Source organism: Nerophis lumbriciformis, linkage group LG27 (assembly GCF_033978685.3).
Source record: "Nerophis lumbriciformis linkage group LG27, RoL_Nlum_v2.1, whole genome shotgun sequence".
In the NCBI taxonomy this organism is placed as follows: domain Eukaryota; kingdom Metazoa; phylum Chordata; class Actinopteri; order Syngnathiformes; family Syngnathidae; genus Nerophis; species Nerophis lumbriciformis.
This window is the reverse complement of record NC_084574.2, coordinates 20,861,544-20,886,500: the sequence shown is the minus strand read 5'-3', so window position 1 is coordinate 20,886,500 and position 24,957 is coordinate 20,861,544. Positions and strand designations below refer to the sequence as shown.

At 39.3% G+C, this 24,957-nt stretch overlaps 1 protein-coding gene across 7 annotated transcripts in view; it reads right to left on the bottom strand.

The window, feature by feature from the left end:
• The window catches only part of pecam1b (platelet and endothelial cell adhesion molecule 1b), a 97,841-nt gene that overhangs the window by 32,433 nt on the left and 40,451 nt on the right, over nucleotides 1–24,957 (bottom strand). For 3 of the 7 annotated variants that reach the window (XM_061988403.1, XM_061988404.1, XM_061988407.1), the window contains exons 4-11: nucleotides 24,219–24,500; nucleotides 23,871–24,140; nucleotides 23,533–23,805; nucleotides 19,322–19,609; nucleotides 15,031–15,309; nucleotides 12,899–13,000; nucleotides 12,753–12,783; nucleotides 2,188–2,267 (exon numbers count right to left, since the gene is read on the bottom strand). In XM_061988403.1, coding sequence (XP_061844387.1) covers nucleotides 2,188–2,267; nucleotides 12,753–12,783; nucleotides 12,899–13,000; nucleotides 15,031–15,309; nucleotides 19,322–19,609; nucleotides 23,533–23,805; nucleotides 23,871–24,140; nucleotides 24,219–24,500 — 1,605 coding nt within the window. The remainder of the gene's footprint in view (nucleotides 1–2,187; nucleotides 2,268–12,752; nucleotides 12,784–12,898; nucleotides 13,001–15,030; nucleotides 15,310–19,321; nucleotides 19,610–23,532; nucleotides 23,806–23,870; nucleotides 24,141–24,218; nucleotides 24,501–24,957) is intronic. The other 4 variants (XM_061988410.1, XM_061988409.1, XM_061988406.1 and 1 more) reach the window with 2 other exon arrangements.

Below are 24,957 nucleotides of genomic sequence, written 5' to 3'. Positions count from 1 at the left end.
TTAATGTGAGAGGCAGGATTTATAATCTAGGATTAATTTTCACAAGCTCACCAGCTGATGATATCAATACAGCAGCATAAGGATGTCACCTCTTTCTGATCAATGCGCTGCTAAATGCAGGTCCTTGACATTAGCGCTTATAATAATCACTCATACTTGGTTAATATTCAAGTTACAAAAGGTATTGGAGTATTGTTGCCGCTTAAAAAAAAAAAAAAATTGTGGGTTTTATGGTCAGAATAGACGCAATGGCGTCATGGCTCCCATTGTAAGTGGACTTTTATTTACGTCTATTTACGAGAATGCATTCAAAAAAAGACATGTGTTCTTGTTTCTCTTAAAGGGGAACTGCACTTTTTAGAAAAATGTTGCGTATCGACGACATATGGATTTTTTTTAATGCATTCTAAACATTAAATAAACGTAAATAAAAGTCAATGGGAGCTCCTCCATTCCGCCCATTAAATCCAATAACTAACCATACAAAAAGCCCCAACAATACTCTATTTACATTTTGTGACTTGACTATTAACCAAGTATTAGTGATATTGTTATTATAAGCGCTAACGCAGACAAACTATTTATAGCTGTGCCGTGATCACTAACGTGTGTCTCTATATTTACATCAAGTGGTCTGCTGTTTCCTTGCTTCCTTGCTCCCTGTAAGTTTATTCTAGATCAGGGGTAGGGAACCTATGGCTCTCGAGCCAGATGTGGCTCTTTTGATGACTGCATCTGGCTCTCAGATAAATCTTAGCTGACATTGCTGAACACGATAGGTAATGAATAATTCCACTGGTAGTCACAGTGTTAAAAATAACATTCAAAATATAAAACATTCTCATGCGTTTTATTCCACCCATCCGTTTTCTACCGCACCTGTTCAAGAAGTCGCATTCAGAAGTATTTTAATTATAGGCTCCAGCACCCCCCCGACCCCGAAAAGTGGATGTATGGATGGTTAGCTTCAGAATAACAATGTTATTAAAAAGAATAAGAAACTTTTTATACTCTAAAAATGTTGGTCTTACTTACAAATGCACGGATTTAGTTGTATTCAGTGTTAAAAAATATTATTTGGCTCTCACGGAAATACATTTTAAAATATTTGGCTTTCATGGCTCTCTCAGCCAAAAAGGTTCCCGACCCCTGTTCTAGATCATAAATCATGCATCTCACCTGGACAGAAGTCGTCTGAGTAGGTATTCCGACAAGTTGGTACACTTTGACAGGCATTTAGGACCCGAAAATGGCAAAAACGACACGAAAAGGTGCATGGTCCCCTCGTGCCCCCCACCCTTTTTCTTTGTGAGGATTATTAGACATTTTTCACCTGAATGGGAATACATGTATATCTCAGCAGTTGGCATTCCAATGACAGCAGACATTGTACAGTAAGTGATGTTTTATTATGTTTGTTGGCTCTCTTGAAGTCTGCAGTGAGTAATAATGAGCGATGAACAAAATTAGTCAAAAGGTATTAATGCACCGCGTATGCTTAAAATGTTCAACATAAGTAAATATGAAATGTTATTATAAATGTGCCCGTTACTACATTACATCATGTATATACAGTAAAACCTCAATGGAGGTGTTTGGATGTTTTAAGGGCTTTGTAGGTGGAATTACGCGGCTCTCATAGACTTTACCTTTGATCACATTTATTTAATATTTACAATGCATAAAAAAAAAAAGTCTTTCATAATGATTGTGAACAATAGTCAAAATTCCAATAAAAACTGCAGTTCCCCTTTAAAAACAAAGACCAATTAATTACGACTTTTGTTTATGATGACGTATGGCTGCATCTGTTTATGGAATGTCACGCAATGTTACATTTGCCCTTTTCGATCAGATTAAAGCAATTATAAACTATTTTTTTCCGTCTTCCGATGGAGTACATTTGGCCATTACCGATTCTGAGTGGGATCAGACCATCCCTAGAATGCACGTATGATACATGCCGATATTAAACATACAGACTTTGGGGACACACTGTCAAAGCCAACCGTCGGGGACAAAACACAACATGTAAACGTTCAACATGACTCGAGCATGCATATTAGGACATGGATGATGGAGGGAAGATGGCTGCCACACACATCATGCTATGAGAGGACGTATGGTTGTAATAATGAGCGATGAAGACAGGCAGTGGAACACAAGAAAACAGTAAAGAGAAAATACCTGGGGCTTCGTTATAAACCTCGGTGTCGCGGGTTAGACTCACTGTTAAAGAATCATCGGATTTAGGGCTCGAAGGCTTTCTGAGAAATGGTGAGAAAAAAGTCAACGGAAAGAAATCGAATAGCTGAATGTCTTCAAAATAAAAGTCTTAAGACAACAAGTGTATGGGAGATTTTGCATGTTGCAGCTTATTGAGCCTGTTTCTATGTACAATATGGCCCTCAATGTCTTAAATTAGGAACCCTAAATGACTTTTTGCAACATTTTTTACCAGAATGGACTAACATTACAACCTACATCTTCAATGATTCTGAAAAACAAGAATTGGGTGCACAATTCTGAATGCTTTAAAACTGTATACAGTACACTTAGCCACTTGCATCTTTGAATAAGTGCTGATAAAAGTTTTGGAATGTTTTTGACTTCACAAGACTGAGCCTTATTTCTGTCTCAAAAGTGGTTGTCATTGACTGCAAATAGTCGTGTCTTTGGCAGGATTAGATACTTAGTTTGACAGCCCTCATTGATCGATCAATACTCGGGAATCCTTTGAATGGGAGATTAGCGAAGATCAGAGCAGGACAATTGTCCATTGACACAGGTTGGAAAATATATTTGTGAACAACTGCTGTGTCCATCAGTTCAAACAAATGTCAGTGAATGTGTCAGCAGTGTGTCAAAGGTCTGGAAGAGACAAATACTACAAACCCCGTTTCCATATGAGTTGGGAAATTGTGTTAGATGTAAATATAAACAGAATACAATGATTTGCAAATCATGTTCAACCCATATTCAATTGAATGCACTACAAAGACAACATATTTGATGTTCAAACTGATAAACATTTTTTTTTGTGCAAATAATCATTAACTTTAGAATTTGATGCCAGCAACACGTGACAAAGAAGTTGGGAAAGGTGACAATAAATACTGATAAAGTTGAGGAATGCTCATCAAACACTTATTTGGAACATCCCACAGGTGAACAGGCAAATTGGGAACAGGTGGGTGCCATGATTGGGTATAAAAGTAGATTCCATGAAATGCTCAGTCATTCACAAACAAGGATGGGGCGAGGGTCACCACTTTCTCAACAAATGCGTGAGCAAATTGTTGAACAGTTTAAGAAAAACCTTTCTCAACCAGCTATTGCAAGGAATTTAGGGATTTCACCATTTACAGTCCATAATATCATCAAAAGGTTCAGAGACTCTGGAGAAATCACTGCACGTAAGCAGCTAAGCCCGTGACCTTCGATCCCTCAGGCTGTACTGCATCAACAAGCGACATCAGTGTGTAAAGGATATCACCACATGGGCTCAGGAACACTTCAGAAACCCACTGTCAGTAACTACAGTTGGTCGCTACATCTGTAAGTGCAAGTTAAAACTCTCGTATGCAAGGCGAAAACCGTTTATCAACAACACCCAGAAACGCCGTCGGCTTCGCTGGGCCTGAGCTCATATAAGATGGACTGATACAAAGTGGAAAAGTGTTATGTGGTCTGACGAGTCCACATTTCAAATTATTTTTGGAAACTGTGGACGTCGTGTCCTCCGGACCAAAGAGGAAAAGAACCATCCGGATTGTTATAGGCGCAAAGTTGAAAAGCCAGCATCTGTGATGGTATGGGGGTGTATTAGTGCCCAGGGCATGGGTAACTTACACATCTGTGAAGGCACCATTAATGCTGAAAGGTACATACAGGTTTTGAAGCAACATATGTTGCCATCCAAGCAACGTTACCATGGACGCCCCTGCTTAATTCAGCAAGACAATGCCAAGCCACGTGTTACATCAACGTGGCTTCATAGTAAAAGAGTGCGGGTACTAGACTGGCCTGCCTGTAGTGCAGACCTGTCTCCCATTGAAAATGTGTGGCGCATTATGAAGCCTAAAATACCACAACGGAGACCCCCGGACTGTTGAACAACTTAAGCTGTACATCAAGCAAGAATGGGAAAGAATTCCACCTGAGAAGCTTAAAAAATGTGTCTCCTCAGTTCCCAAACGTTTACTGAGTGTTGTTAAAAGGAAAGGTGATGTAACACAGTGGTGAACATGCCCTTTACCAACTACTTTGGCACGTGTTGCAGCCATGAAATTCTAAGTTAATTATTATTTGCAAAAAAAATAAAGTTTATGAGTTTGAACGTCAAATATCTTGTCTTTGTAGTGCATTCAATTGAATATGGGTTGAAAAGGATTTGCAAATCATTGTATTCCGTTTATATTTACATCTAACACAATTTCCCAACTCATATGGAAACGGGGTTTGTATTTCAATTCTGCCAAAAGATAAGTGGTCAAATATCCAACCAGACTAGGTCTGTCCTAAGTCTGTGAGCATGAACTGATAAAGCAAGCCTCCATGACAGACAGTCCAGTTGCATTGTTTCAAAGCCCTGAGAATTTAAAGACCTCGGAATGAATGAGAACATTTCCTGTCACAGAATTATGACAGACGCTTGTTGATAGCTGCAAAAAGTGCAAAACTTGCTAAGGGACTTTTAACTGAGTATTAGTGAAATATATTTGAAGCAGAGGGTGATATTTTGGCCATAAGTATATTAGAAAAAATCCAAAGCAAACTGTATCCAATTCTTGTATTGTAAAATGATTGAAGACAAGTTGTAGAAACATTCCACCTGACACAAGATAGAAATGATGAGTGTATGTCAACTTCTGACCACTACTGTATACAATTACTTTATCATTGGTTTAGATGTTGATTTGATAGCAATACCTGTTTGAGTACATAGGAGGAAGAACATTAATACCTAGAAAAGGCAATTTACATATTAACATAATTTAAAAAATACCATAACTATATAATTAAAACATATTATAAATATTAACAAATAAAATTTGATGAAGTAAAGAATTATCCACAAATGATCATAACCTCTTAAAGTCTGAGCTCGGGAGGCTTATTAGAACAAATATATTATATTTGTGTGTGCATGTACAATTTCTACATGGAGATTTGATATAAAAGTAAAGAGGAGACTTTGATGGTTACTGTAAAAGTGAAAATATACATATTTTACTACTGGATATATTGAAATAAAGCTGCTTGTTTAGGGAGTTTTAGATGTAGAAGAATGATACTTGTACTATTGGAAAGGCTGAGTGTTAGCGTTTAAACACTGCACACTATTGTTTTCTTTGATGAAATTCTGACATACTGTATACTAGTCTCTGACTGTTTGCTTGTTTTTCAACATGTTTTTAAATTGTCTTCAGTTATCCCAGAATGAGTTTGGTCTGATGCTCGTCTGGTTATGTGGATGTTGAAGTTACCCTAGCAACACAAATGCAACAATGCTCCTCCAAGAGTCGGGCACTTATACAAGATTCAAATAAATGCATGTGTGGTCATCATATCTCTCTCGCAGTTGGCTGCAACATGTCAAACAACACACACACACAACACTACTTGTAAATCCTATATGAAACATTGGCTGAGACACATCTAAGAACACTTTTAACATGCATGAAGATCAGCCATAAATACATCATTTTAATTTACACACACACCAACAACAGTCATGTTATTTTGAATAGATTTACTATATTATTGTCAATTATTATTGACCTGGCTTGTGGTTTTCCAAATACAATATTCAGTTTTACACGCTTAAAAATGTGTAGTACACTATCTGGACGAATGTATTAAGACAAATCTATGATAACTCAATAATAATAGGGATTTGGGATAAATTCCTGAGTTTCCCCTGAATCTTTACCATTCACCAACTATCCAACCGTTTTCTACAATTTAGAACAGAGGTGTCAAAGTCGATTTCACTGAGGGCCACATCGCAGTTATGTTTGGCCCCAGAGGGCTGATTTCAACAGCGAATACTACTATTATACAATTTTTTAATGCATTTTATTAGTAGATTTTTTTTTAAACTAAAATGTAAAAAAAATATGGTAAGTTGCAATAATTTCCCCTGAAAATGTAGTGTATATTATTGTAAATGGAAAACACAGTACCGTATTTTTTGGACTATAAGTCACATTTTTTTTCATAGTTTGGCCGGGGGTGCGACTTATACTCAGGAGCGACTTATATGTGAAATTATTGACACATTACCGTAAAATATCAAATAATATTATTTAGCTCATTCACGTAAGAGACTAGACGTATAACATTTCATGGGATTTAGCGATTAGGAGTGACAGATTGTTTGGTAAACGTATAGCATGTTCTATATGTTATAGTTATTTGAATGACTCTTACCATAATATGTTACGTTAACATACCAGGCACGTTCTCAGTTGGTTATTTATGCCTCATATAATGTACACTTATTCAGCCTGTTGTTCACTGTTCTTTATTTATTTTAAATTGCCTTTCAAATGTCTATTCTTGGTGTTGGGTTTTATCAAATTAATTTCCCCCAAAAATGCGACTTATATATGTTTTTTTCCTTCTTTATTATGCATTTTTGGCAGGTGCGACTTATACTCCGGTGCGACTTATACTCCGAAAAATACGGTACTGCTGTTTTTATGGTAGGCAGCTCAGTTGCCAGAATTTTACTGTTAAATTTACATTTTTTTTTTTTTACTGTAAATAAAAAAACCTGTAATTTTACAGTAAAATTTAGCACCTGAGCTGCCAGTTATTTCTATTTTTTTAATAATTTTTTTTACTGCAAATCAAAAACTGTAAATGTCAAAACGGCACCACAGTTTATTACAGTAAAATAAGTACTGTTTTTTTCATTTAGAGAAAAATGCTGTAAAAAAATCACAGTAAATTTCACAATTTTACCATGAAATCTATCGCTACTTTTACATTGCACAATTTGATGGATAACTTGCATTGAAATCATTATTATTAGTAGTATTTATTTCTATTTAAAAAATGGTTTGAATGTCTGATAATATATTTTTGCATAATTAGACAATATTTAAGTTAACATCATTTACATGGAGTACATATCTTTTTTTTCTCCCAAAATAGAAACAAACAATACATTTAGTAAGAAAAGTTACAGTACTTTATTAATACATATAATTTCCAGGCTTTCGAGGGCCAAAAACTATAAAGTGCCTTGAGTTTGACACCTGTGATTTAGAATAAGGATACAGTTTTTCAGCACCCTTTCCATTCACTTAATGGAAAATGTTAACTTTTTTCACAGAGGGCTGCATACAATCATAACAATTGGGGGCTATTTTGATATACAGCAGTACCTCGGTTTTCAGACGGCCCAGTTTTCGCATGACTCAATTTTTGACATTTACCGAAAGTATGCCCTGGATATCATTTACTGTCCTCGTGGCCAAACAATAACATCCCACGTGACTCAAGTATGAAAAATGGATAATGGTTCTTTTAGTGTTGGAACAGTATAGCATAGTTCAGCCAGGGAATATATTAATTTTTATTATGTGTGTGTGGTCTATTTGTTCATAGAAAGTCTGTGCTTTTTTATTGAGTTAGGGGATTTATTGAGTTTTGCTGCAAAGTTTTGTTTGGACCGTACGCTTTGGACCCCGCGGCTCATAAAACGGTGCAGCTAATTTATTGATTTTTCTTTATCAAGGGCCATAATGCAAATAGTTTTCATTAAATACAAGTGTTGACATTGAAAAGGTCTGTTGTTGTTTGTGCTATGGTGCCATCTTTTGGACGAGTTCGTCTACAGTATTTCCTTCTGTTTAGTGCTTTAAATCGGAAGTAGAATTGCCGTTCCTTTTTTTAAACATCCAAAGCGTTCTACTCGTATGGGTTCTTTATTTATTTACTCCAAGCAACGTTTGTGAGTTTTACAATATATTAAAACTATTCATACTTTCCAAACCGTTCCATGTGTGATGTCTTTAGGAGTGTTTTCATGCATATTTGTACGTGCTATGGTAATGCAATGAAGCTAGCGTCATTAGCATTAGCTAAGATGCTAATGCATTTACAAGTGTCTGTTAGTATTAACTTGCAATGGCAATATTTTTGTATTGTTTCAGTTTCATACATTTTTTAGTAAATTGACAAAAACGTCACCATGGAGTTATTGAGTCTGTTTAGCCGATTGGAGAGCTGGCTTGCGCAGCTCGTGGGTCCATGACAATGACTTCTGTTTTGTTTGATTAGGCGGTTTACTGCCGTCTTACAGGCACCATTTGGAAACAACTAAGGTGTGAAGCTACCGTACACGTTTACAAAAATATTTCTGTGTAAATAACTTATTTAACAACGTATATATCTGCGGCTTAATTTAGTGGGTGTGGCCTATTTACTGGTGCGCTTCATCCATATTCCGGAAAATATGGTAATTTAGCATAGTACCGTAGCGGGGATCAGCGAGCCGCATGCGGCTCCCTGGAGCATTTTTAAAAAAGGAATGAAAATGGAAAAGATGGGGGGAAAATATATTTTTTTTGTTTTAGTGTGTTTTTTGTTTGAGGACAAACATGACACAAACTTTCCCAATTGTTAGAACTACCACTGTTTAATATGTTTGTGTGTATGCTTCACTGATGACACTATTTGGTGAACATCGGTTTGTCCTACTAATTTCGGCGGTTCTTGAACTCACCATAGTGTGGACTGTGACCCAACAGTTTGTTTACAAGTAAAATCTTCCACTCCTTTATCTTGTTTTGTCCACCAAACCTTTTATTCTGTGCGTGAATGCACGAAAGTGAGTTTTGTTGATGTTATTGACTTGTTGCTAATCAGGCATATTTGGTCAGTGCATGACTGCAAGCTAATCAATGCTAACATGCTATTTAGGCTAGCTGTATGTACATATTGCATCATTATGCCTCGTTTGTAGGTATATTTGCGCTCATTTAATATCCTTTACTTTTATCCTCTTTGTTTATAATTAGAGATGTCCGATAATATCGGCCTGTCGATATTATCGGCCGATAAATGCTTTAAAATGTAATATCGGAAATTATCGGTATCGTTTTTTTTATTATCGGTATCGTTTTTTTAATTTTTTTTTTATTAAATCAACATAAAAAACACAAGATACACTTACAATTAGTACACCAACCCAAAAAACCTCCCTCCCCCATTTACACTCATTCCCACTCATTCACACAAAAGGGTTGTTTCTTTCTGTTATTAATATTTCTGGTTCCTACATTATATATCAATATATATCAATACAGTCTGCAAGGGATACAGTCCGTAAGCACACATGATTGTGCGTGCTGCTGGTCCACTAATAGTACTAACCTTTAACAGTTAATTTTACTCATTTTCATTAATTACTAGTTTCTATGTAACTGTTTTTATATTGTTTTACTTTCTTTTTTATTCAAGAAAATGTTTTTAATTTATTTATCTTATTTTTTTTTTTTCTTTTTTTTTTAAAAAGGACCTTATCTTCACCATACCTGGTTGTCCAAATTAGGCATAATATAATGTGTTAATTCCACGACTGTATATATCAGTATCGGTTGATATCAGTATCGGTAATTAAGGGTTTGGTAATATCGGAATATTGGATAACGGCAAAAAGCCATCATCTGACATCCCTATTTATAATTTTTATTTGCATGTCTCATGACACATTATCTGTATGTAATATTGGCCGCATTTCTCATAGTTGTTTGTGTGCCATGTTGTTCCAGACCACAGCAAATGTTACTCAGCTTGCAAAGATTGTAATAAATCTATTAAAAAAAGACAGGCTGCCTTTAACTTGGACACACACATCTATACCTTTGGCCATTAAAAGCCAGTAATTTCCAGGAGTTATCTCACTTTCTGAGTAGCCTCTGATTTACTAATGTTTTCTAATGTTGTAAAAATGTGTAGAATAAATATTACATTTCAACATTTCTGTCAACGAAGATTTGCTTCAGCCTGTGACACATAGTCATTTTGATAGTAGGCTATTATAGCTAATATAGACACTTACATAATGTGTTGCCTTCATTATAACACTTATATTCGGCTTTTCATTTTTTGCGGCTCCAGACAGATACGTTTTTTGTGTTTTTGGTCCAATATGGCTCTTTCAACGTTTTGGGTTGCAAACCCCTGTGCTGTAGGGATGTGGGATCACAACAGTTTGACGTGTTGTGGCATGAAGTGTTCCATCGAGTATGCCTGTGATTGCATCAGTTGGTGAATATTACAGTCTATAGTGTGTTTTCGGTAGGTTTAGAAAGGAGTAGAACATTTTCGGTAAATTTCCAGAATTTTTTCAGTACATTTCCATGGGAATTTTGGAAAACTATTTCAAATTGGAAACTTGATTTGATTTACCAGGAGTACACTTTAAGAATAACTTCACAACAAACTAATACATGAAACGACCATCTCGTAGAAAATGTTACAAGAAGAGTGGAAACTGTTCAATTTTGTAAAAGAGATCAGTCCTACATTTTGTCAGTTCCTAGAATTGTTCCAGTACTTTTGTTCGAGTAGCGCACATCTTTGATCAAATCTTAATGTTTTCTTGGTGTTCTCATGCCTGCACTCAAAGCTGTTCACTTAGAATCCAGTCACCCGAGATTCAAAGACAAGTGCTGGGTCCCAAATGAAACACTTCAATAAGTGCACTGTGCACGTTTGTAAGTGTGCTAGGTCTCAAATCACGCGGTTCTGTACTAACACCTAAAATAAACATTGCGCTTGTCATTGCCGGTAAGTCCATAACAACAGTAATGGATTTGGGACAAGGCAACACTGTTCAAATTTAGTACGCTACACAAAGTCTACTTATGGAAGTATTCCATTCGAGACCCATCCTGTGCCTGAATTGGTGCATTTCAATACTCAGACTTAGTCTCTTGAGTGCATGAGTGTGTTCATACTGACAAGTACAGCAAAATATAGTGCACGGGCAGATGTTGCACTTAAAATATCAACAATGGTGAGTGTGCAATGCTGGACGCTTAAAGGCCTACTGAAACCCACTAGTACCGACCACGCAGTCTGATAGTTTATATATCAATGATGAATTCTTAACATTGCAACACATGCCAATACGGCCGGGTTAGCTTACTAAAGTGCAATTTTAAATTTCGCGCGAAATATCCTGCTGAAAACGTCTCGGTATGATGACGTCAGCGCGTGACGTCACGGATTGTAGAGGACATTTTGGGACAGCATGGTGGCCAGCTATTAAGTCGTCTGTTTTCATCACAAAATTCCACAGTATTCTGGACATCTGTGTTGGTGAATCTTTTGCAATTTGTTCAATGAACAATGGAGACAGCAAAGAAGAAAGTTGGAGGTGGGAAGCAGTGTATTGCGGCCGACTGCAGCAACACAAACACAGCCGGTGTTTCATTGTTTACATTCCCGGAAGATGACAGTCAAGCTTTACCATTGGCCTGTGGACAACTGGGACAACAGAGACTCTTACCAGGAGGACTTTGAGTTGGATACGCAGACACGGTACCGTGAGTACGCATGCAGCTGCGGCTTCCGAACATTTGACCGCTTGCCCGTACGTGCGTGCCGCTATGTGCATGTCACGTACGTAACTTTGGGGACTTTGGGGAAATATATGTGCTGTATGAACTTTGGGGAGGTGAACGGTACTTTGGGCTGTGGGATTGAGTGTGTTGTGCAGGTGTTTGAGTTGTATTGGTGGGTTATATGGACGGGAGGGGGGAGGTGTTTGTTATGCGGGACTAATTTGTGGCATATTAAATATAAGCCTGGTTGTGTTGTGGCTAATAGAGTATATATATGTCTTGTGTTTATTTACTGTTTTAGTCATTCCCAGCTGAATATCAGGTCCCACCCGCCTCTCACAGCATCTTCCCTATCTGAATCGCTCCCACTGCCCTCTAGTCCTTCACTCTCACTTTCCTAAGTTACAAATCTTTCATCCTCGCTCAAATTAATGGGGAAATCGTCGCTTTCTCGGTCCGAATCGCTCTCGCTGCTGGTGGCCATGATTGTAAACAATGTGCACATGTGAGGAGCTCCACAACCTGTGACATCACGCTACTCGTCTGCTACTTCCGGTACAGGCAAGGCTTTTATCAGCGACCAAAAGTTGCGAACTTTATCGTTGATGTTCTCTACTAAATCCTTTCAGCAAAAATATGGCAATATCACAAAATGATCAAGTATGACACATATAATGGACCTGCTATCCCCGTTTAAATAAGAAAATCGAATTTCAGTAGGCCTTTAAGGGTCTCCATTTCTGCCAAGCAGCAAATGGGGAGGGACTAACTCGAGTGGTTGCAATTTAACAATGAAAAGGAGAAGAAAAAGAAATAGAAGTCAAAATTGGGTTTGTCATTTCCACTAAGTGTGCAATGACAGTTGGAACTGCACGACGCTGTCAAAATCTGCACACTCAGGAACCAAGTACACACTTTTCTACGTGTTTTGAACCCTTGTCTACACGTACTTTGCATGAACTATATATGGCATTTTGAGTGCAACATCCGTGTACTGACTCTAAACACACTTAAGCACTTAAAAGACAAATTTTAGGTATGTACGTGTGTGGATTGAGGCACAACCAACGCCTCATCTCAGCACCGGACACCGAGGATACGCTAACTAACGCAGCTATACACATCCGTCACATTAAGAGGAAGCAAGTAGTGGCGCCAACTCACACTGACAATTCAGCAGCTGCCTCCCTTTTGCCTACAAGCAAAGAGGAGAGGTGAGAGTAGCAGGAGGAAGTGGGCGGGAGACGGTGGCGTCATACGACGTCAAACTAAGGAAGTGTGTGTTTCTGGAGGACTGTAAGTCTCTCTACCTCTCTTGGCCCTGAAGCACAGCACACACACCACCACCAGCACCGTCACCACCAGCAGGCTGAAGCCAATGATCAGCGCTTTCTTCCACGATGCCAGACGCACTGCAGAGACAGCAACAGTGAGAACAAAGTCAAGACAATATACTGTGTAATGCCACTTTTTCACTGCCCATACCTGTGTTTAGACAACAGGAACTGGGCCCAAAATGAAGTTTCTGGACATTTTAGAGCAGACCTGGGCAAATTAAGGCCCGGGGGCCACACCTTGAGCTTATATATATATATATATATATATATATATATATATATATATATATATATATATATATATATATATATATATATATATATATATATATATATATATATATATATATATACATTTAACAGTAAAATTCTGGCAACTGAGCTGCCTTTTTTTTTTACCATAAAAACAGCAGTACTGTTTTTCCATTTACAGTAATATACACTACTTTTTCAGGGGAAATTATTGCAACTTACTATATTTTTTTTACATTTTAGTTTAAAAAAAATCTACTAATAAAATGCATTAAAAAATTGTATAATAATACCAAAATATTGGAATTGGGACAACACTAATATATATATATATATATATATATATATATATATATATATGTATATATATATATATATATATATATATATATATATTAGTGTTGTCCCAATACCAATATTTTGGTATTTATATATATATATATATATATATATATATATATATATATATATATATATATATATATATATATATATATATATATTAGTGTTGTCCTAATACCAATATTTTGGTATTGGGTAACGGTAATTATTTCCGTACTTTTCAGTACTTTTCTAAATGAAGGGGACCACAAAAAAATTGCATTATCGGCTTTATATTAACAAACAATCTTAGAGTACATTAAACATATGTTTCTTATTGCAAGTTTGTCCTTAAATAAAATAGTGAACATACTAGACAACTTGTCTTTTAGTAGTAAGTAAGCAAACAAAGACTCCTAATTTAGTCTGCTGACATATGCAGTAACATATTGTGTCATTTACCATTCTATTATTTTGTCAACATTATTAAGGACAAGTGGTAGACAATTAATTATTAATCTACTTGTTCATTTACTGTTAATATCTGCTTAATTTCTCTTTTAACATGTTCTATCTACACTTCTGTTAAAATGTAATAATCACTTATTCTTCTGTTGTTTGGATACTTTACATTAGTTTTGGATGATACCACAAATTTGGGTATCAATCCGATACCAAGTAGTTACAGGATCATACATTGGTCATATTCAAAGTCCTCATGTGTCCAGGGACATATTTCCTGAGTTTATAAACATAATATACATTTAAATAAAACGAAAGAAAAATATCATAATCAAAGTAGTATCGACTAGATACACTCCTGTACTTGGTATCATTACAGTGGATATTAGGTGTAGATCCACATATGTTGCCGGTGAGCTACGGTGTGTAGTGAAGCATGTTTAGCTATTCCTTGTCCTGCAGGGATGATACTTGTAAGAAACTTACTTTATTTGTCGCCATGCAGGTGAGGATTAGTGATTTAGAAGTAGCTAAAACACTGCAGACTGCGGCTGAACATTAGCCGCTAGCTAGCTAGCCATGTCTTAAAGCACCTCTTCCTGAGGGCGCTTTAGTGTTATAACTTCACCTTTATCGTAAGTATTTAAGCCAAAATGCGTCCGTTCTCCCTTTTCTGTCTACACACTGTGTCTGCTTGTAAGTACTCTGTGATTGTGCGCTGCCGAACATGCTCCTTTGCTCGTAAACAAGCAATGTCATTACGTGATGATGCGCCCTTCATGCCCGTTGAAAAAAAAGGTGGTGGGGGACCGGTACTTTTTAGAGATGGTATAGTACCGAATATGATTCATTAGTATCGCGGTTCTATGCTAGTACCGTACAACCCTCCCTATGATAATAACAGGTGTGGTGTTTCACATCTGAAAGAAATAGGTTACAAAACAAATCAAGACTTGACCAACCAGGTCTTAATCAACACTGGTCTTCTTTCCAGCGTGACTCTATTGTGCTTGTGAAGCAGACAATAAGAATATATTTGAAATGTTGAAGTGAAGAAACACCATTCTTACCCTCTATAATTATCGGTGCGCTCCGGACCACATTGTTGGCGTGATTGATGGCCTCACAGTAGTAGGTACCACTGTGCTCTTTGGACAGCGCTGGGATCTGATAGTCCGTGTTGTTTTTGTCCGAGGTGGTGGTGAAGATCGGCTTGTCTTTGCCGTCATAGTACCACTTAAATGTGACGGGCGGGGTGCCTTTAACGCTACATATCATGAAGACGTGATCTCCTTCAGCAATTTCTGGCAGAACGGGGATGACGGTGAGGGTGGGATGTGACAGAGGCACTGAGGACGAAAGAACGAGACATGCATCAAAGAGAGTAGGAGATTACCCAAAACATGGTTCAAGTATGGGAACACCAAGACATACTTACAAGAACTGATATACCTTATTTGGGAATCTATGGAGGTGTTATGAGCAGTTTTAACAACATCTTGCAACAACTTTCTGCAAGATGTTATTATTGTTGGTGGGATCTTTTTGTCTAATCATCCAGATCATTTGTGAGGTCAGAGGTCATCGATGTACAAAACCCAAAACCAGTGAAGTTGGCATATTGTGTAAATGGTAAATAAAAACAGAATACAAGGATTTGCAAATCATTTTCAACCTATATTCAATTGAATGGACTGCAAAGACAAGATATTTAACGTTCGAACTGGTAAACTTTGTGTTATTTTTTGCAAATATTAGCTCATTTGGGATTTGACGCCTGCAACATGTTTCAAAAAAGCTGGCACAAGTGGCAAAAAAGACTGAGAAAGTTGAGGAATGCTCATCAAACACTTATTTGGAACATCCCACAGGTGAACAGGCTAATTGGGAACAAATGGGTGCCAAGATTGGGTATAAAAGCAGCTTCCATGAAATGCTCAGTCATTCACAAACAAGGATGGGACAAGGGTCACCACTTTGTCAACAAATGCCTGAGAAAATTGTTCAACAGTTTAAGAACAACATTTCTCAACCAGTTATTGCAAGGAATTTAGGGATTTCACCATCTAAGGTCTGTAATATCATCAAAAGGTTCAGAAACTCTGAAGAAATCCCTGCATGTAAGCGATGATATTATGAACCTTCGATCCCTCAGGCGGTACTGCATCAAAAAGCAACATCAGTGTGTAAAGGATATCACCACCTGGGCTCAGGAACACTTCAGAAAACCACTGTCAGTAACTACTGTGTCGCTACATCTGTAAGTGCAAGTTAAAACTCTACTATGCAAAGCAAAAGCCATTTATCAACAACACCCAGAAACGCAGCTGGCTTCGCTGGGGCGGAGCACAGCTAAGATGGACTGATACAAAGTGGAAAAGTGTTCTGTGGTCTGACGAGTCCACATTTCAAACTGTTTTTGGAAACTGTGGACGTCGTGTCCTCCGGACCAAAGAGGAAAAGAACCATCCGGACTGTTATTGGAGCAAAGCCAGCATCTGTGATGGTATGGGGGTGTATTAGTGCCCAAGGCATGGGTAACTTACACATCTGTGAAGGCGCCATTAATGCTGAAAGGTACATACAGGTTTTGGAGCAACATATGTTGCCAACCAACCAACGTTATCATAGACACCCCTGCTTATTTCAGCAAGACAATGCCAAGCCACTTGTTACCACAGTGTGGCTTCATAGTAAAAGAGTGTCGGTACTAGACTGGTCTGCCTGTAGTCCAGACCTGTCTCCCATTGAAAATGTGTGGCGCATTATGAAGCCTAAAATTCCACAACGGAGACCCCCGGACTGTTGAAGCTGTACATCAAGCAAGAATGGGAAAGAATTCCACCTGAAAAGCTTAAAAAATCGGTCTCCTCAGTTCCCAAACGTTTACTGAGTGTTGTTAAAAGGAAAGGCCATGTAACACAGTGGTAAAATTGCCAGTGACAACTTTTTTGCAATGTGTTGCTGCCATTAAATTCTAAGTTCAAGATTATTTGCAAAAAAAAAAAAAAAAAATTCTCAGTTCGAACATTAAATATCTTGTCTTTGCAGTCTATTCAATTGAGTATAGGTTAAAAAGTATTTGCAAATCATTGCATTCTGTTTTTATTTACGAATTACACAACGTGCCAACTTCACTAGTTTCGTATATTCCTCAAACCATTCCAGCATCATCAGAATCAGAATCAGCTTTATTGTCATTACGCAAGGTAACGAGATTGAGGCCATTCCATACAGTGCGATGTGTGCATGCTAGAAAAACAATGTGCAAATATATAAAAATTTAAAAAATGTAGAAGTGCAATGAATATGGTGTGAAATGAATATATACATGAAAAAACAAAACAAAAACAGGTTGGTTGGTGGAATGGGTTATTGCACCGAAGAGAAGGCAGTTATGAGGGACAATGGGGCAGTCCGTTCAGGATGGTTATGGCCCTGGGGAAGAAGCTGTTCTTTAGCCTGTTTGTTTTGGTTTTAATGCACCTGTAGCGCTTCCCAGAGGGCAGCAGGTGGAACAGGTCAGAGCCAGGGTGGGTGCTGTCTTTGATGATGGCACTGGCTCTGTTGAGGCAGCGGGAGGTGTAGATGTCCGTCAGAGAGGGGAGAGGGCGGCCGATGATCTTCTGAGCCGTCTTGACCACTCTTTGCAGCCTCTCCCTGTCTGCTGCAGTGCAGCTGCCGTACCATACCGTAATACAGTAGGTCAGCAGGCTCTCAATGGACGAGCGGTAGAAGGTCAGCAGCAGGTCAGGCTTCAGGTTGTACTTCCCGAGGACTCTAAGGAAGTGTAGCCGCTGCTGAGCCTTCTTGATGATTGATGTGGTGTTGACTGTCCAGGAGAAGTCATTAGAGATGTGGACTCCAAGGTACCTGAAGGTGTGGACCCTCTCTACACGCTCGCCGTTGATGTAGAGGGGGGCAGGGTCGGTGCTGCTCCTCCTGAAGTCGACGATGATCTCTCTGGTCTTGCTGGTGTTGAGAGCGAGGTTGTTCTCCGAAGACCAGGCCGTCAGCTTCAGGACCTCCTCTCTGTAGGCAGCCTCGTCACCCCTGGAGATGAGCCCGACCACTGTGGTATCGTCGGCAAACTTGACGGTAAGGTTGTCACTGTGGGCCGGACTGCAGTCATGGGTGTAAAGGCAGTAGAGGAGGGGGCTCAGCACACAGCCCTGTGGGGAGCTGATGCTCAGCGTGCGGGAGGATGAGAGGTGCGGGCCAAGTCTCACATTCTGGGGTCGGTCCATTAGGAAGTCCCTTATCCAGGCGTTTGTGAGAGGGGGGAGCCCAAGAGTGTCCAGTTTATTGCAGAGTCTGTCCGGGATTATTGTATTGAAGGCAGAGCTATAGTCCACAGAGAGCATCCGGACGTAGCTCTGCTGCTGCTCCAGGTGGTTCAGAGCAGAGTGGAGAGCAACAGCGATGGCGTCCTCTGTGGACCTGTTCGCCCGGTATGCGAACTGGTGGGGGTCGAAGTCTGGAGGGATATGGTCCTTGATGTGCTGGAGAACAAGTCGCTCGAAGCACTTCATGATTACCGGAGTGAGGGCCACTGGTCGGTAATCATTCAGGCTGGTGATGGGAGACTTCTTCGGCACCGGGATTATTGTAGATGACTTCAGGCAGGATGGGATGACTGCCTGAGCCAGGGAGAGGTTGAAGATCCTGGTGAGGGGGGGAGCGAGCTGGTGGGCGCACGTCCTGAGCACCTTTCCAGGTACTCCGTCTGGTCCGGTAGCCTTCCTGGGGTTCACAGCCAGGAGCACTCGTCTGACACTGTGCTCCTGTACAGTGAGTGGAGTGGCGCCTGAGCCCGGTGGGGGCGGGGGCAGGGCTGGAGCAGATGAGTGTCGCTGGGGGGTTTCGAAACGGGCAAAGAAACAGTTAAGCTCCTCTGCCAGTGTCGCACTCTGATCCGCAGTTGTCATATTGCAGCCTCTGAAGTTCGTGATGTCATGAATGCCCCGCCACACCTCCCGTGAGTTTTTGCTGGACAGATGGGACTCTATGCACCTCCTGTGCATAGAGTCCCATCTGTTCAGTAAAAACTCACGGGAGGTGTGGCGGGGGCATAACTTTCTTTAAATTTCTACACACAAACCCCTTTGTCTACTTTATTTTAAAGGTGTTGGTTGAGATTCTTGCTTGTAATTGTTTCACGTAAATATCCAAGCATGCCTTTCAGGAACTTGCTTTGTGCACTCGGGCACAGTCAAGCCAACATGTCATTGTATGCAAAATGGTTCAGACGCAGAGGGAACTATCGTACAGTAGCATAGCATGTCTTGATTCATCCATTATTTGAGTGGCAGTGTGTTCACATTGTAAATGTACAGTCAAACTATGCTTAATAATATTTACCAACAACAGTTGCATCCAGTCTTTTGCTGAGAGGGATTTCTGAGCTGCTGAGAGGACTGTTCTTGGCCTCACACATGAATTTGTTGATATCTTCCGGCCTGTCGATGGTGACGGTGAAGAGCGCTTGTTCAAAGGGACGTTTGACGCTCGCTTTGCTCAGTTCCTCGTACTCCTTAAACAGGGTGTAGTTTATGGGCAGGCTGCCGGCGTCTGACTGGCAGAGGACCTTGAAAGGTCTTCCCAGCACAGCCCTGCCTACCACTGATATCCTTGGAGTGGAGACAGTTACTAAAGTGGACAACAAGAACAACATGCTGATCAATTCAATTATTATTGCATTCAATTATTTTATATGCAAGCAATCGACATGCACAGGAAGTAAACATTATGTCATATAGGGATGACTACCTTTCGCATTTGATCCAATACGGTACCAATTTTTTGTACTTTTGTGTGTGTTCATGTCGTAATAAGTGTCCATTGTTTCATATTTAACTATCATCATTTTTATTTAGTTGTAATTGCTAGGGATGTCCGATAATGGCTTTTTGCCGACATCCGATATTCCGATATTGACCAAACCCTTAATTACCGATACCAATATCAACCGATATATACAGTCGTGGAATTAACACATTATTATGCCTAATTTAGACAACCAGGTATGGTGAAGATAAGGTCCTTTTTGAAAAAACTAAATATATAAAATAAGATAAATAAATTTAAAAAAAATTCTTGAATAAAAAAGAAAGTAAGACAATATAAAAACAGTTACATAGAAACTAGTAATTAATAAAAATGACTAAAATTAACGGTTAAAGGTTAGTATTATTAGTGGACCAGCAGCACGCACAATCATGTGTGCTTACGGACTGTATCCCTTGCAGACTGTATTGATACATATTGATATATAATGTAGGAACCAGAATATTAAAAACAGAAACCAACAAATCTTTTGTGTGAATGAGTGTAAATGGGGGAGGAAGGTTTTTGGGTTGGTGTATTAATTGTAAGTGTATCTTGTGTTTTTTATGTTGATTTAATACAAAAAAACAAAACAAAAAACAAAACAAAAACGATACCGATAATAAAAAAAACGATACCGATAATTTCCAATATTACATTTTAAAGCATTTATCGACATCTCTAGTAATTGCAAGACTTTAGATGGCGGATGAGGGCAGTTTAGCAGAGCCACTGAGGTTAGACCGACACATTGAAAGTACTTTGTGTCACGCCTTGCTGGATGCCAAACCACTGGTGATAAATACACACTGAGTAATCAAGGAATACAAGAACATGTACTATTTGATATTGTCGTTTAGTATAATATTCAGTCCTTCACTGATATCTTACCGCTGATTGCAGTTTTTGCTGTATATAAAGAATGAACTTTAAGAGGAAAACAAGTTTTTACACATAGAAAACGTACCGAAACAGAACTGAAAACCGTGTCCAAGAACGTGGGTAACCTGTGCCGTCGCACCCATAATCAGTAGCACCTGTATGGCATTTTAAATATGAATTAGCATCAAGCTAACGCATTTTGAAAAGTAGTGCCTTACTTTTGAGCGTTTTCAATGAGGCATGCTTGCTTTGTTGGCATGGACAACGACGCAACATTATTAAGAGGCAGTCTGCTATGAGTATGCCCGTTTGCCTGCCAAGTGCTTGAGCCGGTGTCAAGTCGGCAACTGGATATGCAACAAAGATATCAAAATACGGTACCGTGTGATTTTATTTGGACACGGTAGTGTTGTCACAATACCAATATGTTGGTACCGGTACTAAAATTATTTTGGTACTTTTTGGTACTTTTTTAAATAAAGGGCACCACAAAAAATTTCAGTATTTGCTTTATTTTAACAAAATATCTTAAGGTACAATAAACATATGTTTCTTATTACAAGTATGTCCTTAAATAAAATAGTGAACATACAAGACAACTTGTCTTTTATTAGTAAGTAAACAAACAAAGGCTCCTAATTAGTCTGGTGACATATGCAGTAACATATTGTGTCATTTATCATTCTATTATTTTGTCAACATTATTAAGGACAAGTGGTAGAAAATTTATTATTAATCTACTTGTTCATTTACTGTTAATATCTGCTTATTTTCTCTTTTAACATGTTCTATCTACACTTCTGTTAAAATGTAATAATCACTTATTCTTCTGTTGTTTGGATACTTTACATTAGTTTTGGATGATACCACAAATTTGGGTATCAATCCGATACCAAGTAGTTACAGGATCATACATTGGTCATATTCAAAGTCCTCATGTGTCCAGGGACATATTTCCTGAGTTTATAAACATAATATACATTTTAAAAAAACTAAAGAAGATGTGATGCCAAAAAATATTGACGTAATCACAGTATCGACTCTATACGTGTTTGTAACTGATATCATTACAGTGGATGTCAGGTGTAGATCCACCCATGGCGTTTTTTTACATTGTGACGCCGGTCAGCTACGGTGTGTAGTGAAGCATGTTTAGCTATTCCTCGTCCTGCAGGGATGATACTTGGAAGAAACTTACTTTATTTGTCGCCATGGAGACGAGGATTAGTGATTTAGAAGTAGCTAAAACACTGCCGACTGCGGATGGACTTTAGCCGCTATCTAGCTAGCCATGTCTTAAAGCACCTCTTCCTGAGGGCGTTTCAGTGTTATAACTTCACCTTTATCGTTAGTTTTTAAGCCAAAATTTGTCCGTTCTCCCTTTTCTGTCTACACACTGTGTCTGCTTGTAAATACTCTGTGACTGTGCGCTGCCGAACATGCTCCTCTGCTCGCAAACCAGCAAAGTCACGACGTGACTTCGGCGAGGGCGCGTATCGTACCGAAAATGATTCATTAGTATCACGGTACTATACTAATACCGGTATACCGTACAACCCTAGTACACGGTAGTCCTGATTGAGTTCGGTTGGTACCTATCAGTAGTGTGGTGTCAGGGCCAGCAAGGCCTTCTCTGCTGGCCTAACAAAATCAGAAATCATGATCGTAATTAAAGATAAAAATTTTTTTTAATTTACTTTCCCTAAATATCTAAAAGTATTCATATTCTCTTTATGTCATATTATGCTTCTTCCAGTGCTGTGTCGCCATGCTGTACCAAATCTGCCCGGAGCCTTTAGACTCAACAATGCGGGCATACAGAGAACATGCACATACAGTTGATAGATAATTTCAATAGCCAATCAGATCAGAAGTTGTTGTCAGTAAGGCCTTCTAGCTGGCCTCACGTTGAACGTGACATTTACGCGTCCTGTGATTGGATACTCATCAGGACCGTTGGCGCATGAATTTGAGAACACATACAGTTCATAGACAGTTGTGATAGCCAATCAGATCACAAGTTGTTGACAGTAGCCTATCTAGGTAGCCTGATGTTAACGAGACTGTGATTGGATACTCACTTGTCATTCCAAAGTGAGCATCCATTCACAAGTTTCAATTTAGCAGGAAGCGGGAAGGAGAACAAAACGTTGACTAGGTGGCAGATATATATTTGCAAGGCCATTTTCAAGAAGGATATTTAAAGAGAAACTACATCTTGTGAGACGATGTCGGCCCGACCCCGGGAGCTAGCTCAGCTGTTCTGGCGATGAAATGGGGAAAGGCTCGCCATTTCCACTCGAATAAGCCGACGACGAAGGGGCACCGCTGGCTTATACGGCGTCGAAAAGGTGCTACAAATTGTGAGCTCAAATATGAATTTTTTTCAATTTTAATATGTTTTTTGCAATTTTAATTTTGACAGTACCACATAAGATATGTTTTAATTGGTTTTTTAAATGCGCCAGAAAAGAACCCGTTTTGTACACTGTTGAGGTGATTCAATATACTGTAGTGCGGAAATGTAGGTGTTTCAATACCCAGTAGTGCGGAAATGTTTTTCTGTATAGTATTTCTCCAGCAATGGTCATGTGGTGATACAAATGATAGTATTTTGAGAGGTAATTATTTAAGTTGGACATCACTGAAGGCCTAGGTGGGAAACGCACGGCCCGCCACTGGTACCTAAAAATACCGAATTCGGTACCCATCCTTAAGGTTATATAAATAGTTCCCTCAGAGCGCCATTTAAAAAAAACAATTATGTTTTTTTAAACAATAGAAAAGTAGAGAGAATGAAGAAAAAAAACAATAATGGCAACATTTTACATGAGACTAAATACGTAAGAAAACTGCATGCTCACCTTTAGGACGGACCGTCAACGGTTTACTGTATTTGCGGATGCCCTTTGCTTGAGCTATGCAGGTGTAGTTGAACTCATAGAGCAAAGCCTTGACAAAAAAGACTCCAGTGATCTTTGGTATCAGAAGGCTTCCTGGCGGATCTAAACTGTAGGTCAACTGGTCCCTGTGGAGCCTCTCTGAAGCATAGCTGCTACTTTTACAGGTCAATGTCATGTTTTCCTTGTGAAAGACTTCTTTGGGAGACATCGTCAGAGTGGGCACTGAGAAGAGCTCTACGGAGACAATGATGTGACGTCACTGTCGTGTCGACATACAGTAAAGTATAGAATTGACTTACCAATCACCGGAACCTTTTTTGTGTCTACTTTGACGACCTTCCCCATTTCCAGTCTGCACTCAAATTCCTCAGAGTCCTTGGCCAGTGCGATCATGCTGTGGTTAACGTTGGTGTCCCCCCTGCTGAGAAGCTGGGTCCCTCGGCTCAGGTAGAGGTGGACATTCCCGGAGTTGTACACAAGGTTTCTGATAGTGCACAAGATGTCAAGTCTGTCTCCTTCGTAGATGTTGTTGTTCGGGAAAATCTCCAAAACCGGCGTGATCAAAAGCTCTATGGGAAACATGTTGGACCGATAGTTAGCGGACATCAAGGCTTGGTAAAGACAAGGGCTTTGAAGTCCCCCCTCACCTTTGACGGTAAGTGTGAGTGGTTGACTTTTGTCGGACTGAAAGGAGTCCGGCGTCACGGGGATGGTGTAGGAACAGTACAGCTTGTGGATGCCAACGCTGTTGAAGTGAAGTTTGACCTCTGACATGTTGGAGTTGACCCGCTCCTCCCGGATCTCCTTGGAGTTGTCATAGAAGTAGAAAATAATGGAGCCCGTCTCACCCGGTGCAGTGCATTTGGCAGTTAGCTCCTCCCCCTCACTGACCACACCCTTGTTAAAATGGAACTGTGGTGCTGACAAACCTGCAGAATGAGGAAACATACAAAGTATGAGGGCGACAGTAAAACGACAGTACTATTTTACAGTCGGATGTGCTTAAAAAAAAGAATTAAGGGGGAACATGAACATTTTAACACTTTCGAGTTGTCCAGATATTCTGTATTAGATATGCTTTAACGTAAATTTTGCTCCACGGTCACTTTCTTGACCAGTGTTTTTCAGTCTGTCTGCAAGATGTTGGATTTTGGAGGTGTTTCCGGAGTGCAAATGAAACCACTTCTTACCCTCTCCAAAAGTATCACCATTTATTTTTTGAAAATCCATGCATCCATCCATCTTCTTCCGCTTATCCTAAGCAGGGAAGCGCAGACTTCCCTCTCCCCAGCCACTTCATCCAGCTCCTGCCGGGGGATCCCGAGGCGTTTCAACATAGTCTTCCCAACGAGTCCTGGGTCTTCCTCGTGGCCTCCAACCGGGCAG